The 18,243-nt window shown below is 36.5% G+C and overlaps 4 protein-coding genes across 6 annotated transcripts; 2 read left to right on the forward strand and 2 right to left on the reverse strand.

Moving 5' to 3' along the window:
- Window positions 1–137: 137 nt before the first annotated feature.
- On the reverse strand, window positions 138–4,127 carry LOC113207024 (vesicular integral-membrane protein VIP36). Its single transcript, XM_026423379.2, has 7 exons — window positions 3,984–4,127; window positions 3,790–3,905; window positions 3,435–3,632; window positions 3,183–3,345; window positions 2,935–3,101; window positions 2,788–2,851; window positions 138–2,699 (listed from the first exon to the last, which is right to left on the reverse strand). The coding sequence occupies exons 1-7, from the start codon at window positions 4,090–4,092 to the stop codon at window positions 2,548–2,550; spliced, it is 969 nt and encodes a 322-aa protein (XP_026279164.1). The 5' UTR covers window positions 4,093–4,127; the 3' UTR covers window positions 138–2,547.
- Window positions 4,128–4,346: 219 nt separating this feature from the next.
- LOC113207023 (leucine-rich repeat-containing protein 27-like) lies at window positions 4,347–6,917 on the forward strand. Its single transcript, XM_026423378.2, has 11 exons — window positions 4,347–4,734; window positions 4,837–5,026; window positions 5,108–5,278; window positions 5,365–5,570; window positions 5,639–5,793; window positions 5,874–5,984; window positions 6,069–6,145; window positions 6,240–6,307; window positions 6,417–6,481; window positions 6,569–6,704; window positions 6,781–6,917. The coding sequence occupies exons 1-11, from the start codon at window positions 4,555–4,557 to the stop codon at window positions 6,826–6,828; spliced, it is 1,407 nt and encodes a 468-aa protein (XP_026279163.1). The 5' UTR covers window positions 4,347–4,554; the 3' UTR covers window positions 6,829–6,917.
- Window positions 6,465–14,016, reverse strand: LOC113207022 (protein O-GlcNAcase). Its single transcript, XM_026423377.2, has 17 exons — window positions 13,646–14,016; window positions 13,345–13,396; window positions 12,615–12,813; window positions 12,408–12,542; window positions 11,994–12,156; window positions 11,637–11,918; window positions 11,136–11,545; window positions 10,724–11,035; window positions 10,458–10,618; window positions 10,181–10,382; window positions 9,902–10,076; window positions 9,762–9,815; window positions 9,580–9,665; window positions 9,272–9,459; window positions 8,996–9,191; window positions 8,757–8,916; window positions 6,465–8,662 (listed from the first exon to the last, which is right to left on the reverse strand). Exons 1-17 carry the CDS (start codon window positions 13,713–13,715, stop codon window positions 8,532–8,534), a joined length of 2,976 nt encoding a protein of 991 aa, XP_026279162.1. The 5' UTR covers window positions 13,716–14,016; the 3' UTR covers window positions 6,465–8,531.
- Window positions 13,875–18,209, forward strand: LOC113207005 (nibrin). 3 transcript variants are annotated; one of them, XM_052274321.1, is made up of 12 exons: window positions 13,875–13,893; window positions 14,458–14,573; window positions 14,676–14,806; window positions 14,881–15,029; window positions 15,135–15,294; window positions 15,380–15,635; window positions 15,739–15,861; window positions 16,190–16,416; window positions 16,501–16,628; window positions 16,708–17,389; window positions 17,492–17,653; window positions 17,728–18,209. In XM_052274321.1, the coding sequence occupies exons 2-12, from the start codon at window positions 14,549–14,551 to the stop codon at window positions 17,965–17,967; spliced, it is 2,283 nt and encodes a 760-aa protein (XP_052130281.1). In that variant the 5' UTR covers window positions 13,875–13,893; window positions 14,458–14,548; the 3' UTR covers window positions 17,968–18,209. The 3 variants fall into 3 exon arrangements, with proteins under 3 accessions (XP_052130281.1, XP_026279123.1, XP_026279124.1); XM_026423338.2 differs by lacking the exon at window positions 13,875–13,893 and adding an exon at window positions 13,949–13,967; XM_026423339.2 differs by lacking the exon at window positions 13,875–13,893 and having other exon boundaries at window positions 14,306–14,573; window positions 16,714–17,389.
- The last annotated feature ends 34 nt before the right edge of the window (window positions 18,210–18,243 follow it).

Consider the following 18,243-nt stretch of genomic DNA (forward strand, 5'->3'; position numbering starts at 1 on the left):
GGGGGGGAGGCTCCCGATCCCTTCCCTTCTCCCCACGCGTCTGTACGTAGTCCAACCAACCCGTGCCTGTTGCAGCGGCAAGTCTATCTGCTGCTGGAGCGCTGGCGAAGAAGACTAGTGGTCACAACACGTTAATACTCATTTGGAATGTTTCTCCATTTATTTCACAACAAATAAATAAACGTGGTAGCAATTACTACACTTACTTAAAGAAATCACAAAATTAAAACAGCCCCCTTTCAACAGGGACCTGACTGCATCGGTAAACTTGATATCAACTTAACAGATGTGGGCTTAATATAAAATAAAATTTACGTGTTCTGTACTGCTGTTAAGAACAAAAAAATTGTCATGTAATGATCTTTTTGATACATGGTTTGGCATCAATACATTGAGCAACACAACAATCAGTAATTATTTTCAATACAATTCAAACTGTAATAAAAAAAAAAAAGATACAATACCTCTACATGGTGGTCTTCAAAATAAAAGCCCAGTCATGCAGAGTTTGGCACACATTGCCACTCAGATACGTAACACAAAATGAATAGAATATTTATCACAACTTACAGGAGGGATAGTGGGTAGTAGAGTCAGTCAGTCAACCATTAATATTCTGACAAATGTTTTAACTACCGGTACATTTTAAAATGGGATCCGAATGAGATCTTTTTAAAAACACTGTCTGCTTTTGGCAGTAAAGTTCATATGATTGACAATCTGACTAAAATTTGATTCTGCAGAAGTATAATTAAAAAAGTACTGAGACATGATGTACACAAAGACATACAGTTAAATTCCACATCTAATATTTTCTTGCCAGGTTATTACAGGGATAATTTGATTTCAAATACCAGAACTTACATCATGGAAAATTCTAAAAGAATGGAGTAAAAGTAGAGAATGGCACTTAACATGATCATAGCCTTTGAGTAAAAGTTTAAGGTCAAACAAGCAAATTTGAGGAAAATTTACACATCTTCCAGATTGTTGCAGAAAGCAAAGTCTTAATCAGATTACAGTGTAGAATGAAATATAAAACACATCCAATGAGCGTAAGTCAATGATGAGAACCAATCGTGCAACAAGACTAGGAGAAAACAGATCACCACCACCAGCATCCCACATAAAGAAAACAAAAACAAAATAGTGCGAATGGCTGATAAAAGTAGTACGCAATAGAATTGGACCGGTCGGTAAATTTAGTTAAGAGTAAAACACACATGATTAGAAAGTGACATTAGTCATTTCAAAAGATACTTCACCAAAAAAATATGACGAAAAGGAACTTAAATGAAATGGAGCAACTGGTGACTAAGTCATTTATTATCAAAAAGAGGAAGACTGATGACCAAATTGAATGAAGTTTCTTTCAATATACCACCCTTGTTACGATTTAAGTTCATGAATCGGCAAATGTCAACTTTACCCAGCTGAAGTCAACATTCAACGCGGGCCGCCGCAAAAGTCGTCCGGGGGCCGGAACGCACTGTGCATGTAAGGCCTAGAGCGAAGAGCACGGGCGTTCTCTGTGAACGCTCTGGGATCAGCGCCTGCCCCGGATTGAGCACTGTACCGCTTACTATGTGCTTCCATTTTGAGAAGGTCTCCCGAGAGGTCCCCACACAAACGACATTTCCGGACGACGCTAATGGTAGCGCCTGCAGTGAGCTGGGTAGACATACCCGCCGGGCAGCTGAGTGGAGTTGGTGGCCCGCCCTGAACACCCAAGGCTGGTATGGCAAAGAGGGAACATTTGGCGCCCAGCCTACTTGATTTTAGCCGACTAACGGACTTCAATCACATACATTCATCATCCCAACTTAATTGGGTACAAAGAAGGAGAAAATGTTTCTACCTAACAAGAAGTAAAGAAAATTTGATGTGATACAACAGGTCTGAAAAGAAAAGTTAAATTCTAAGAACGTAATTAAGCTCTGACATAAAAACAAAAACATTCTGGTTTGGTAGAATTTTAAAAAAAGTAAAAGAAGTACTTAAGTTGGCGCATGATAAACAGTGCCTCTTAACAAGGGCGCTCCTGGTTTCTCTAACACATACACACACACTCCTTCACTCTTAGAACGAACTAAGCATACAGGAGAATGCATGTTTAGAAGCACTTTGGAGCTGAGTTTCATACGGAAATAAAATCATACAGTAAACTCACATTGTTTTGCCTAAAAAACAACAAATCAAATAACTCAAAAAGGAGAAAGATTCACCTATTTTTCCTTAGTTATTGTTATCTAATAGTATTAAAATTAATATGATCAAGATTCAGAAGAAAGACAAAATAACTTGGTCCTCAAGATATAAGCTGTCATATACTTTGTACTTATCCTTCTCATCCTTATTAAAATGTGATTTTTCTTCTGAGGAGCCTTTTTAGGTGGGCACACCATTACAATCACATAAACTCTTATTGGGACTAGCCCATCTCAGTCTTGAGGAAATTAATAATTCATGTCAGGTTTATGTTTCCTCTGCAGTGTTATAGTTGAGAGTGAGGCATCAACTTCAGCATTGTACAATATATGTTAAAATTTAATAAAACCTTTTTCTTGTGTTTTCTTGATGTTTTTGATAAAACATAATACTAAAAACAACACAGGCTATGATAGCTATTGCCCCAACCATCATCAGTAAGAACATTTTCACCCCACTCAGAGAGGATGGTTTGGGATCAGCGACATGATCTGCACAAATCAAAATAAGAACAACATGATATCAAATCCTCCTTCTATTACCCCCCAGTGCCCACGGTAAACAATTTAAGAAACATACCACGTGGAGGCTCAAAATATGATGCTTGAGGAATAATTTGAGACCTATCTTCATTATCTTTACCCTAGAAAAAAAGTTAAAACTGTTATCACAAAAAAACAAAAACAATACTATTAAAATGGTTTTGGTTACTTCCAAACTACGCACATTGTTTGGATCATCAAGCTCATAAAGGCGAACTGACAATACATCATGAATATCAGTCAGGTCTCCAGTAGCCGCAGTTATGCCAAAGAAATAACCTGTGGGTAAACGGATGCCTCGAACAGAGAAGCACTCCTTCCAGGCAGCTTTATTTTCCATATCCGTAGAAACTGTAAGAAAGATATAATAACCATATGATTACAGTAAATAATTTGTTAGAAACAGACATTTTTTTTCTCAAATAATGTTACCAGATAGAATGTCTTGCTCATATCGGATTGCTATATACGTATCATGGTCAACATTACGCATTTTTGCTTCACATCCAGCAAGCTGCGTGTGAGTTCCATCTCTGTCATGATCGTAATGCAAAGTTCCATTGTTTACCATGGCTGATATGTACGGATGTTGATGCTAGAAAACAAGGTACAGGAGATTAATCCATGAATAGATTTTTTTTGTACAAGGAATTGTACCACTGAAACAAAAACTTAGTGGCTTACATTGTGTGGACCATTGTGATTACTGTATGTGTCGACTATAACTGCCAATCCATGATGATAATCCATATTGCCAAATACAGGTCCAGGAACCATCCTGTCTTTGGCATACCAAATGGCCATTCCATCACCAAACAAATCTTTTCCTTTCCCATGAATTTTCAAATGTACTTGTAGCTCCCAATTACGCACATTACACGGCTGTAAACAGAAGAATAACTCAGCTGAGATACAATTCAATACCCGGATAATTGTATTGGTGCCATGAAATAAAGAATGAAAATAAATTAGCAAGTAAAGCTTCAGGAGAAAATTAATTCGAGCATTTGGAGAACGGTTTTCTAGGACCGGTACTCACCACAGTGTTCCAAAGAGAGCCCTGGGCGCTTTGAAGATCAGGTGTTATACGGACATAGTTACTAGTAACCATAGTGGTCCCCATGAAATCCCAAAACGGAACGGACATCCCAGCTCCTAAAAGTGCATCAATGACGATGGTTTAATGCTAGTACCATGACAAACGAAAGCCTTGTGGTGACATTAACTACTCACCTTGGTAGGGCTTTATTAAAGAATGTTCTCGTTTCATGTAGTCTTTGGTATTCCATTCTGCGTTGACTACTAGCAGCAACGCTGCAATTTGTAAAAATTGCGAAAACATCTTCGAACAAGATATATCACAATTAATTCCAACAGCCAACACAATATTCCAACCCAACTTCCTCAACTCAAACGTCAACTTTGTCCTGGTCCGTCATGGAGATGAGAAATCGACAAATGAAGAATACCGGAAACAGGATGAAGACCTGGGTGGCGCCAGCGACGAAGTGCGTGGGATAACAAGCAAAAAGCCGACAACTCGGAATGTTCACAAACAACAACTTCCCTTCTGTTTCTTTCTACACCGAACGACAAAAAAATGACTTTTCAAAACTCAATAAATTTAAATTGAGCAGAAAATCTTTTAATAACTTGGCGAGGCATCACGTACTTTGCGTCGTCATGACAACGTGCGTCCGAAACCGAATAAGACTATGTCCAATGAGGATGTAGAGTAGACGACCAAAGCATCCAGAACTTCGATCCGAGGAAAATTTGTGTGGTGGTCTTATCAGTTTCTACAATGGCTCAAAAGATTAATGATTACCCAGTGCCTGGAGAGGCAGCGGCAGGAGATTGCAATCATACAGTGATAAACAAGCAATGTGAGAAAAAAGCAAAAGGAGAGCTATGTCTTGATTTGAGCAATCAGTCGTTATCAGAGGTTTCGTTAGATATAGCCACAAAACCTCAACACCTTCAGGTTTATACTAACATTTGTTAATCTGTAAAAAAAAACACAACAGAAACATCAATAACTTTAAGTGAATAACTATCATAAACCTTTTCCATTTGTTTCCTACAGTTTCTCTTCCTTCAGAGCAATCTAATTAAGAGACTTCCCACTAATTTCTTTCTTGGACTCCCTAATTTGAGACATCTTGACCTTCGTGAAAATAAGCTATTCGAAATTCCTACATCTATTGCAGGCCATGATAGTTTAGAAGTCCTACTCCTTCAAAATAATAAGCTACCAGCTTTACCATGTGAACTAGGTAAGGATAAAAAGTGGCACTAAACAGGTAAATTGTCTTGAAATAATTGTATTAGATTAGATTTTTCTGTATTGCACAAAGGTCAAGTTCCTCGATTAAGAAAGCTACAATTTTCTGGAAATCCAATAAGCTGGCCGCCAATCACCATTTTGTCGAAAGGACTGGACACAATTTTATCATTTTTGCGCGGTGCTTACATGGAACAACTCAGTCAAGGTGTAGTAGACATTATTCCCAAAGCAAATGATTATGGTATGTATTCCATAACACAAAAACAAGGTAATTTGATTGATCAACATTTGAAAAAATCTACTCAGTGGTTTCTAACTTCTTCAAAGAGTGTACAAAAGATGGAGAAGATTGCGTAAATATAGCTTCAAGTGATGCTACAAATTCAAGTCAATCTCAGACCTCGCTCTCACTTTATGGAGAGAAATTTGTTCCTCAGTCCTCAATTTTGTTTGAGTCGCTAAAGGAGAGAAGATCTAAACCAAATGCCCAGGAGCTAAAAGAGAAATCTGTGAATAAACTTATTCTTCTACAGGTGAGAAATCGGTTATGAAATAAATGAGAGCATATTTAAATTACTATTCCACACACGTGTGTCGACAGGGAAACTCAAAACAACTTAAGAATCGTGGGCCTACATTAAAAACCAACACATCCACGAAAGATATTAAGGGTCCATCCTTGCAACCCATTATTTCAGCAGGACATGCTCAAGCCATTATGAATGGACAGTCCTTCCCACTTGGCTATAGAAAGCGGTAAGCTGGAAAGCTTATAGTTGAAAGAAGATAAGCAGGTCTTTTTGTTTGTCATTTCTCTCTTATTTTCTCTAATGCAGTACTGCAAGTCCATCAACAACAAAAATATACAAGACATTACTGAAAAAGTTGTGGCTAAACCAGTTGAAATGTGTGCTACAATCCCAAGATCAAGCTCTACAAAAGCAAAAGTGAGAAATACTATAGTTTTGTACAAAAATTCACACAAAAAACAATTACTAATAAATAACCCCCAAAAATATGTTTATATTCAGAACCTCGGAGGCTTTAAAGCAGTGGCGCCAAGAGGCAAGAGCTCTTAAAGAAAGTGCATCACACCACAACTGGTCTGGTAAGATGGAAACAATGTAGAAAATACTTGAAATTTAAGAAAAAGTGCCCCCTTTTTAGACACCAATGATGAAGCATTTTGATTCCACTTCCAGGCATACAATTTCCTTATGATTTTGATTCTAACCACCTTAAAATGATGACACGGTCTGGCTGGCAGATGGTAAATATCAAATATTTTCACTAATGAAAAAAAAATGTTTGTGAAGATTCTTCAGATTGTGTTAATTGTAACTGTAGTTGAACAAAAAATAAAAAAATGTGTGTGGCAGTTTCAGAACAAATCATTGGAGAAAAGGGGACATGAAAAGCCAAAGGAATCTTGTATCAGAGCCATGTATGTAAATGTAGCAACTTGACATAAGTTTTCAAGTTAAACATTTTGAAAAGAGACATGCTAAAAATTGTGAATATACTGTTTCAGGGGCTTGCAAGATAAGATCAATCAAATACTTCTAACTTTTGAAGAGATTGACTCATCAAAATGTACTTCCCTTCCTCAATCTAACAACACTGACAGTTCAACTCAATGTAAATTACTAGCTGAAGAGATGAAAAGGGTAAGTACAAGGATCTCAGTTCGTAAGTACTGTTAGTCATCATTGTACACCGTTTGATAGAAGTCTCCTGTTTCAGATTTCAGATTTACAGAAAGCTGTCCAAGCACTGAGGCTTTCCATATAATGGTGCACTTATTTTAATGATAAATAATGATTCCTAATAAACCTTTGACAACTTGATAGTTGAAATACAGCACTACTGTTGGATGGACGAAACAGTACTAAAGCTTTTCAAGAGAGAAGGAACAAAGGATTTTATTTACAGTATCTAGTCTCTATTGGAAAAAGTTACAGTATTTTCAACCAGGCACAGAACTTCAGTTTCTAACAAACATCATTTAAAAAATGTATTTATGCCCAGAAATAATGGTGGAAATAAAATACACAAATATGAAAATATAGAAAATAAATGAGTCAGAATCAAACACTTACATAGAAAATTATTAATGAAGTAGAGACATTATCAAGAATCACAAATTCTTAGAAAATACTGTTTACAGATCAGTCATAAATATTTCAGAAAGAGTTAATCAAAGAGGATTAAACTTTTCATCTAGACCAGGTTTATTCCCAGGCACTGGCCCACATTAACCTAGCAAAGCTTCAGTAAATAACCTACCACTCCCAAGACAAACAGAGTTTTTAACAACCATCAAGGAACCTGAGAGCCTCATGGAACTCAAGTTTTGTTTAACACTTGTGCATTTCCAGCATTTGATAATATTAAAAAATGTGAAACAAGACTGCCCAACAGTAAATGAAGGGGAAAGAATCATGGGGATATGAGACAGCACAAACGTGAAAAGGCATATTCCTTTCACTAATCAGATCACACAAAATTACAGTAATCATATTGGACTGGACTGAATATTGATATGTTGAAATATTTCCAAAGGGGGACCAACCACAACAATACACAAACAAAAAACTATTTGGTGCTCTGGAAAGAGTACACAAGGAAAACAAACATACATTCACCATTGATTTTGCCACTTCAAAGTATGATATAAAAATGGCAAATTCAAGTCGTTTCAAATTTTAAGATTATACTTTTTCTTTCACTTTAGCGAGCAAAATCAAAAAAGTTTGAACAGATAAGCACGAGACACTGAACAAATATAAGAGTAAAACAGTCAATACATAAAATAATGTCTCCTCACAAGAAAAAAGAACAACATACATGATGCACACGTACTAGCATCCTACTTAACAGCACTTATGAAAGCAATGATAAATTGATCCCCAAAACAAATGAGCATTGCAGAAACATTTTTTGACATGCATGGTAGTACATCATAATCTAAATACAACATGACAACATGATGCAGTTGCCTGAGACTTTTTCACTTATTTCATTTAAAGATTACTACAGATCAACATTAGATAGGGAAATCATTCCATGGACATTGTCATAACAGCAGATGATTGTTTATTGTGACCAGCCTGCTTGTGAATGCTGTATTTCAGTACACTCTCATGATAGAAGTAAACTAATAAAACTAAAACAGATGGTATGGGTCTGACCTGCAGTTCACCAATTCAATTCGGAAAACAAAAATTTACACTTATACAATCACTAATCTCAATGTCCAACTTTACCAATGACCAGACTCTAATAGCAGAAACTAAAGCATTGTAAAAAGAAGAGGAACATTGTTGTCTGATTGCAAATCTAAAGTGGACTAGGACATGAAGGGAGTACCCTCCTGAAGCTCTCAAATTCTCCTGAAGAAAAAAATGGTCACATTCATAATAACATTAGAAAATTGATTGTATTTTTACAGTTTTCTGATTTTTATTTTTTTAATATTGGTTGCTTCACATAGATCAAAATGTGCGTCCGAGAATGACATATAAGCTGGAGTAACCAGGATTTAAATCAACAAAACCTAAACGATTATAGAGCTCTAATGAAACCAGGTCACTAGATTTAATGGCTGTGTGTACACCAAAACAACCTGGAAAATTTGTTTGAAATTGATCAGACTTGATGCATGCTAGATAGTCCAAAAATACTAAAAATTATGTATGAAAATATCAATGTTAACTTACCATTTGCTCTCATAGCTGTAAGTGTGCATACGACAAGTCTTTTTAAAGCAGAGGGGTCTTGAACTGAAGGAACAATGCCACAATTAATGGTTCCCGGGTGAGATGAAAGTATTTGCTCAGGAACTTCCAAATCATAAGAATGGAACCATCCAATTCTTTCCTGTTTCAACAGAAAAGAAATTGATTATTTTTTTTGCTCAAATAGCGTTTTAGCAAGCTGACGAAAATAGGACACTTACTTGTTGGACACTTGACAAGTTATATTGGCTCTCTGAAACAGGATACTTCGTCTGCATTGATGGTATAAAGTCGGTCTTCATTTGTGTGTAAAACTGTTTTGCATTTAGTGCAGCTAGGGTATAGCCAACAACCTCAACTTCATCTTCAACGACCATACACACAAGCTGTTCAGTTTGCAAAAGACAACCAAGAAATCTGTAAATGTACAAAAGTGAAATGATTATTTCATAGGTCAAAAAATGCAAATCAAGTAAACTTAGCCACAATCTCATTACCTGTCTGTAGTAAGGTCTGGCAATGGATCTAGATCACAAGAGGAAGAGTACATAGATTGACAAACTGATCTGATATGATGCTGATCTGTCAAAATATTAGCAGGGCGGATGTCATATACTTTGTTACTGGGCACCTCAGGTGACTTGTACAAAAATAAGTCAGTGCAAGAATCAACGGGTAACAATCGCTGTAAACCAATTGAAGTTTTCTCAAAACAAGAAATTTTAGTAACTGCAGTAACAGTAAACCAAACCTAATACACATTGGAAAAATTTGATTGATCAAATATTTCTGTAGGCACTCATACCTGCAGGTCCGCAATAAGTCCTCCACGAAATACCCATGGCTCATGTTCTCCACTCATGAATGTTTCTTTCCATCCCTTCGAAAACCCTAAAACAAGATAGAGTTGGGTTAAAATAGACAAAGAGTGATTGTGCAAAGTATTCAAAGATACACAAGGTACATAAGCAATTGATTTATTCTTACAGGTGAAGTTGCCCAGGGTAAAGTTGCCAATCACATGGGGAAAATTTCCACACCCTACAACCAAGAAAACAGAACTACTTCTTAAAAAGAAACAGAGCAATGGTTCTAGGAGATTTTAAACAATGAAGCCATGTACTTACCTAGCCACTTCACATAGGAGTTTAATGTGGAGATGATGCCTCGCGCATCCCAAATATATGGGTAGATCTCATGGAGAAGCTCTCTATTGGGACAGTTCGTCAATTTTGTAAAAAGCTGGTTTACAGCTTTTGTCATATCATTAAGCTTTGTTGCTCGGTCAAACCATTCTTGAACCTTGAAAGAAATGTTTCAAGTATTTGAAAATTACTTAATTAAAATATATGAATAATACTTCATCAACAGAACAGCAACATTAAGAAAAGAGTATTGTTGTGTACCTCAGGGTTTTTCATGGCTTCTTCAGACACATCACTACTACAGCCATTGCTTGGATGATTTCTACAAACCACATGAGCATGTGTTTTCAACCAATTGAAGTCATGCAAAATTTGTGTACCTCCACTCCCATGTTCAAAAGGCAAATAGAACAGATCACAAAGCAAGGCTACATCTTCATAAGTCATAGGAGCTTTCTCAGGCCTGCCAAATTAATTCCAAGATTAAAAAAAAATAGGGGAAGGAGGTACATAGGCTAGAAAAACACACTACACGTACATTTCATTTAAATTTTCAGAACCATTGTCTTCACCCCTCTCACTATCTCTTTCATGTGGAGATTCTACTACCATATTACTTGAGGTTGCTTGGAAATTAGAACTAAAATCTGTAGAGTCAACTTGCATGGCCGTACTGCTTCCATTACCCAGAACATTGCCCTGCAAAATTAGGCAAATCAAAAGGTTTGAGAATATAGTACCGATATTTAAGAACATAAGATAACATAACAGTATTGGGTGTTCATGTTAGCCAATAATACATACAGAATTTCCAGAACCATTTTCAGCCATTGCAATGTCCTCTGTAGATGATGCTGCAGTCTTTGCGAGGTGAGCTGGAGATCCGTTGGGCGTTGGATTGCAGTCCATAGGCTCACAGGTGCTTGCCCCTTGCATGGGAAGTGGCAGTGGTAATGGAATTGATCCAGCGGGGACAGAGGACAGACTGACCGTAATGGGGAGAGGCAGAGGAGTGGCCATGGGGGGCAGGGCTACAATTTTACTCTCTGATGCCAGAGAGTTCATAACAGGAGCAGTGATGGGCATCAGTGGAAGGTTTTCAGTAGCAATAGGAACCTGAAAAATTAAAATTTGAATTGACTTTAGTAATGGGAAAAGATGGGAACATACCAAACACATTATTGTGGGTGAAAAAAAAAATCTCAGGAGAACTTACAGTACTACAGACTTCAGCCAACGTTTGCAGTTGAGAGGTGTTAGGCGGGTTTAGTGGCTGACATTCAATTCCTGTGGAGAGAGCTGGAAAAGAGTTTGATGATGTTGCAACAGTTTGGGGAGTGAGAGATGAGCAAGAAGCTGTTGTTGTGGTTGTTGTAAGACTCATGCAAGTGTTAATTGATGGAAGGATTGGTACAGGTATTGGTATAGGTATAACAGGCTGAGGCTTCATGATTGGGCCCCAAGCCTGTTTAGGGCGTGAAAACTCAAAAAGCCAGTCATTTATGGCATTGTGGAGAGCTCGTCTTGGATGGTACATATTAGGGGTTAAATTAGAGGGAATGTCCTCTCCCATTCCACCATCTTCTGTCTCTGTTTCCAATTTTATGTCAGCAGAAACTGAATCATCTGAAAATAACAATTTTACAGTGTGGTATAGGTTTACATTTAACTTCCAGTAAAACATAGTTCAGAGTTTTATAAGAAAGATTCCACTTACTCAAGCTCAAATCTCTTTTCCCATCAAGATTGCACCGACTCCATTGAGCTAAAGTATGGATACCAACAAAATTGGGACCATACTCACAGTTAGGGTTAGTCATAACACCTCGAAGCTTTGCTATCAGTTCTGGAGATCTCCATGAATATGGTCCCAAAAATACTCGTTTCTGATCATAATCATTAGCATGAAGGTTGTCCCACAAAACTGGAGGCCTCCTCATTACTTCTGTGATTTCTTCAATCGATTCTAGAGTCATGACTCTGGAAACTACTTTCGGTCCTGAGGCAGAGAGATTGATACAGTTTATATGGTTTAAAGCAAACTGAGAATGATAAGCAAATATAAATGTCTTACCAGTCCACATGATATCAATTTCAGGTAGGAGCTTGGACCCAAGTGTGTTCAAGTATTCTGAGCTGCTCACATTCGGAACAGCTCGAGCAGCACAGTACTCAGTAGGGCAAACCATAAAACGAGGCTGATTAAGATGTTGGTACACCTCGTTACTAACAGAAACCTGAAATAAAAAACATTAGAAGTGAAGACTAGATAAGTCAGTCGTACAGTAAGTTAAAAATCTAGAAAATGTTAATACAGCTCCAATTTTGGACACATTTAGCTGTATTTAGTCTGTTTGGAGCGGTTTTAAGTACCTCAAAAATTGGCTGAGATAGGCTAATTTAAACATTACTAAGTATTTTTCCAGAGTTAAAGCCTTGGTCCAAAAAATAGGGCACATGATTGTATATAATTGCACACAAAACATACCTGAGCATGAGCAAAAGACTGAAAAACTTCTTTATCAGCACTTGACATTTCAGGTTCTATATCATCAAACAGCAATGCAAATGCAGAACATCCAAATTGAGAAACTTGGTCAAGTTTTCTCTTTAAAGCAGAAACCTACAGAAGAATTATAATTAGCACACGAACATTTTCCATGCTTTAATTATATCAAGATTGAGTCAGAAATACCTCTTTGGCACTTGAATAAGTAATATCCAAGCCAGGTGAGAGGGCATAATAGAACTGTAATCCATTTTCTTTTGCAGCTGTGATTAGGCCTGTTAAATGTTCAGCCTCTTCAACAGTATACAACTCTCGCCAATATGCACGATGTTTGTAATCATCCTTAGGGGCATAAACATATGAATCCATACCCCACTTCTTCAGTCTGTTAAAAGGAAAAAGTTTAGTTAAAGGATACATTAGAACAGCATGGAGAAGATATCAGTTCGGCAATTGAATGCCCACTTAAAATTGTTTTCACTTTTTGAACATTAGATATATTGTAGTTATACATATATATATTTTTTTAAGGCAGTTTTTCTCTTATTACAAAAAGTAATTGATGAAGCATATTTGATTGTTTTCTTCAAATATTTAGGTACTGCTATCTTATATGATAGTATGGAGTACGGACCCTTGACTCAAATGAAAATTAAGGATTCTATATCAACTACGAGACTTCATTGCCTCTCTCAATACAAAACATGAGAGCGAGTAATTTGTAAAAAAAACACTATAGGTCTAAGTTAAGGATTGAATCCTAATAAATGTTACTGCGACTAAATGTGATTATGAAAAACAATCAGAAATGAGTCTTAAAATAATTAACAACATTATTTTGCAAACAAAACAAAATTTAAAAAAAGTAAAAAGTTGGAAAACTACATGGAAGTAATTTGCATGCACAACAACATACTTTTGAAATAGATCTTTTCGTTGTTCCGTGGTCCATGGCCGCCCATAAAAACCTGTCAAATCAGACAAGGGAAGTGACAGCTATGGTAAGTTATGTCAGGTTAGGGCATAATCATGTAAATGAAAACTCATTAAATATAGTGAAATAACACAACAAATATTGTATTAAGAGGCACGTTGGAGAGACAAAACAAAAGGAAAAACGATAATGCTAACGTCATTCGTTTCAAAAAGAGAACGAAACTAAGTCTTTTCCTGAAATATCACAACAAAGATAGAACATACAATTTGAGAGGCTTTACCTTCAACTACTCCGCAGGTGAAGTTAGAACTTCTGGTAATGATGGTGTCGTCTGAGGCTTTCTCCGCCATCTCAACTAGCAAAATTTAAGCTTAAAAACTACGGAAAACGTAGAAATTTGTACGTAATGATGATATTGCGTGTTCAACCAGAAAAGGGCAGCAGCAGCCAAGCACAAGCACAGGCACCACCGGCTGTAGATTAATGTTCACATTGGAGTTCGAGTCAACAATGCAATGTACTTGTGAGGTAGGAGACGTATAATCCTGTTTCATCAGGTATCTCTCGTTTTTATTTTCGTATTTCGGGTGTCGTTGGACTCTGTAAGTACTGCAAGAGACGAGAATAACGAAAATAACTCAATATACACGCACAGTTTCGACAAAGTTGGTGGGTTGGTGGCTGTTGCCTAGCTGTTTGAGAGATTCTCATACTATATAGTCTGTTTTCAACAACTAAATAACCAACCTAAAACACAAAAAAACAAGGAGTACTACGGTTTTATTTTATCCTTTTAATGTTAAATTTTCTATTTCTATTTGAAACGTACTAAAATTATTTTTTTTAGATGGAAAAAATTCTTTTAAGTTTATTTCCTGGACGTTCTTCCCTGGTTCACCTTCTAAAGTGATGGCTACCTTGATTGCTCTTCTTTGTTTTCATTGACAGTGTTTTGTTTTCCCTTCACGTCACACAAATACAAGTTGCGACAAGTAGCATGGCCTATGTTTTTCTATTTTGTCGTGTTTCTAATCTCTAACCTTTGTTCAATGCGCCCAACGTTATGACTCTTAAATCTGCATTTTGCAACAGATTTACAGATTCATAGAAGTCCTATTCTAAGTACAGCCGAAGGCCGTCGACATCCTTTGTTGTTTTGCACTGACAGACTTAGACTTTTAACATGTGGTGTTTAGTATCATCAACCGGTATGAATTCAGCCCACTTTAATAATCATAAGATATGAATTATATTTCCTACAACCTGAAGATCCTGTGTTACGTTTATCTCATTTTCTTTGTGTGTTGCAGGCCAAGTGTCGTACAACATCACTCCTGGTAAAGTCCACACTGTCAGCCGGAAAGTTGGTGATATTATCTTGGCCAATGATCAATCAGTTAGTCGAAAACATGCCTTTCTTGAAGTGAAATATCCAGTCACAGTAAGTTTCTGTCCAATTTAATTTATGTAACATTACTAGTGCATGTAATTGAAATGATTTGACTGCTTGTTCAGGATGGCATATATGTCTGGGATGACAATTCTAAATATGGTAGTTTCGTTAATGATGGTATCAAATCAAATGTTAGACTAGAAAAAGAGAAAAAATATACTCTGCGGGAGGGTGACACGGTGCGCTTTGGACTTCAAGATAATATTTGGACGTAAGTTTTCAAAAAAATTAATTGTTTTATTGACTTCAGATTTCCTACCAAATTGTATTAAATTGTCCTTGTCTCTGCTATTACTTTATTATTTTATGTTTCCAGTTTAAAACGAGAAGTACCTCTTGTGTATGGGCACATGCTGAAACCTCCTGAACTAAAGAAAATTATATCAGCAGTTTCTAAAAGTGGAGGTAAATATGCCGGAAAGTGGACAAAAGATATCACCCATCTCTGCACAAACACTCTCCATCTTACTCATGAGGTATTCCAGCAGCATTGCTCATGTAATTCCCACTAGTTTTTCTTGCTGAGATAGTTTGTCATCTTATGATTTTTATTTTTTTTAGATCATGTGCACCTTAGCATCTGCTAAACCTATAGTTACTCCATTGTTCTGGGAGCATTACACCTTAATGTTGGCTGGAAAAGGAGCACTTGCAGATCCTGCTAAATTTATTCCTACAATTCACGATTCTGAATTGTCAGGAAGAGAAAATTTATGCCTTCCAAATGCAGCTCGAAAATCTCTCTTCAAAGACAAACTTTTTATCATTCCTTACTCTAAAAATTTTGAAATATTAAAAACAATAATAGAACTGGCAGGCAAGCATATCATGTGTTTTACTGAAAATGCATTAAGAAATATAGTTAACTAAATTTATCAGTGTAAATCTTATTTGTTAATCAATCTTTTCATTTTCTACAGGAGGAAAAGCAATTAAGCTTTCTGACTGCAAACTACCTAGAGAAGATTATTGCAAACCAAATGTTGTACTTTTGAAATGTCCTGATAGCTCAGAGGAAACAGCCCTTTACAAACAAGTTTTAAGTAAGTTCATACTCTCACTAATTGAAATTTCTAAACAGTTACATACCGGGCTCTGCACAGGTTCTCATTTATGGCTGGCTAAATTTAATGTACATGAGGGAAAGCACACAGGAAAAATTAAATGTTGGCAGTGTTCGGGTTGAGAGAAAATTATTCCCAATTATTTAGAATTGAGTGTGTAATGATAAAGAGCCAAGAGCTAACCTGGTGTGTAATTGAATATAATGTTTCTGGCTTGTGTGATTTTATTTCAGATTTAAAAAAAATTAACATAAACAAGCATACAGAATAGGTAAACTAAAATTCATATTGCCTTTTCCCCACCCAGATAAAGTATCAGAGAGTAGAAGGCATGCCGTTCCAGAAGAAGACATTGGACTTGCTCTTTGGAAAGTATCCACAGAGAAGTACTGCAATCCTGCTTTTTCTTCCAGTCAGATTTTACGCAATCCATTGGAAACTCCCTCACAACCAGACACTGGCGCAACCTTAGTTCAAGATACAGAGGATGTGCGTGGTGCATCCACAGGACAAACTGAAACAGACCAATCTCTGGTATGGTATTTTGGCCTATTGTAATGTGTGATGTTCTACCTTGTAAGTTTTCTTTCTAAAAATTGCAGTTTTATGTTGCTGCAGGTAATACCACCGTCATGTTCTGATAATATGTATTCAACTGACAATACAACTCAATCCCTCAGTGTTAGACCTGTAGCTCAAAGAAAAGTTGAAACATCTGAACCTGCTCCTGGCCCATCTCGTAAAAGGTGAACTTATCACTACAATTATCTTATTTTAGTTATGTCTGTTTAAAATTAATTTAAGGATAAACATTTCTGTGTCCAGGAGTAGGTACAGTGAAGAGAATTCTGAAAACGTCAGTGGTCAAAGGTCAAAATCTGTTAAAAGTGAACCCAAAAGTCAAGAAGACGAAGACTTGTTTGCTGATGATGCTACGGAACCGAGTTTGAGTAATATTAGTGTTGGTGCTACAATTGTACCTGAACCAAGTATGAGCAACGTTAGTATTTGTGTTACAAATACACCCCGTTCAAAGGTGGAAAAGATACAAGCTCATAGTAGAGATGATGATGATGATGACGACTTCTTCCTCCCATCTCCCCCGAAGAGAAAGAAGCCTAAGAAGTCAGAAGTTACAGATGATATGTTTGATTTACCAGAACCACCTCCAACCCAAGTTTCTAAAAATAATATTGAAGATGATGACTTCGATTTACCCTCTCCCAGAAAACTATCTCTGAATTCTAAAAGGGCCAATAAATCAGCAAATTCTTCTGCTCTTAATCAAAGTGATGACATGTTTCAAAGTCTGGAGTCAACTTGTGGGGCTTCTACATCACATTCAGCAAAAAGAAAGGGAAGAAATGACTCTGAATCTGAAGTTCCCCCTCCGAAGCGGCCTACCAATGGATGTGTTGATATCACCAATGTACATGGATCAACAGTTGCCCCACACATCAAAACCAATAATTTTATATCTAAAACTGATATTAAACGTATCAAAAAGGTACTGTAACAAGATCTGACTATAAAATTTGACTACTTTATAACTCTTAAAATTCATTTGTTTCTAATTATAACTATGTATTTTAATATTTTTATTTTTCAGGAGGAATCAGATCAAGAACAAAATGATGAGGATGAAATTTGTATCAGACTTCAAGCAAAGGTTGTTCTTGTTCCTCTTTTAATTAGGCCAAGAGAATCCCCAAAATTAGACAATTCTAAAAGCACTAATTCTTCAGTGAAAAATTTTAAAAAATTCAGAAAGGTAATATTTTGGGTTGTTTTACTGTGAAAATGATAGATAAAGAATAACTATTAATTCACTTGTCCTGTTCTCAGAATTGGGGAGGAAATAACTCAGCCGATCGACACCAGGTCACAACTAATCGTGTGCTCATAACAACTACTGCCAATAGGTCTAGTTTTAGCACCAATGCCAATTCAGATGAAGATGAAGATGATCCATTTTCACCTGAAAGACCTGTCCAACGTCGTACCAATGGCAATACCCGCAATAACGTTCATCATTCTGAAGATGAAGATGATGAGTTTGCTCTTCCCTCATTCTCTCAAGTCTAATGTTTTTCTTCAGTATTATTTTTCTTACATTTTATAGTTTAAACGTTGTACAATACTTCAAAATATGTAGCATGTTATTTGAATTGCATCTTCTTAAAGAAACCTCAGAAAATCAAAAATGCAGAAGTTTTCTGTTGTACAGTTCTTTTCTTTTTTATCTACTAAACTATCTGCTCCAGCTATTATGGAGCTCTGCTTTTTTGGAGTTTATATTATTCTCAATAAAAGAAAAAGAATCCTCTGTTTTGTTTTCCCTTCACGTCACACAAATACAAG

The sequence above is a fragment of the Frankliniella occidentalis genome, unplaced genomic scaffold (genome assembly GCF_000697945.3).
Source record: "Frankliniella occidentalis isolate FOCC.00 unplaced genomic scaffold, Focc_3.1 Scaffold375, whole genome shotgun sequence".
NCBI lineage: Eukaryota > Metazoa > Arthropoda > Insecta > Thysanoptera > Thripidae > Frankliniella > Frankliniella occidentalis.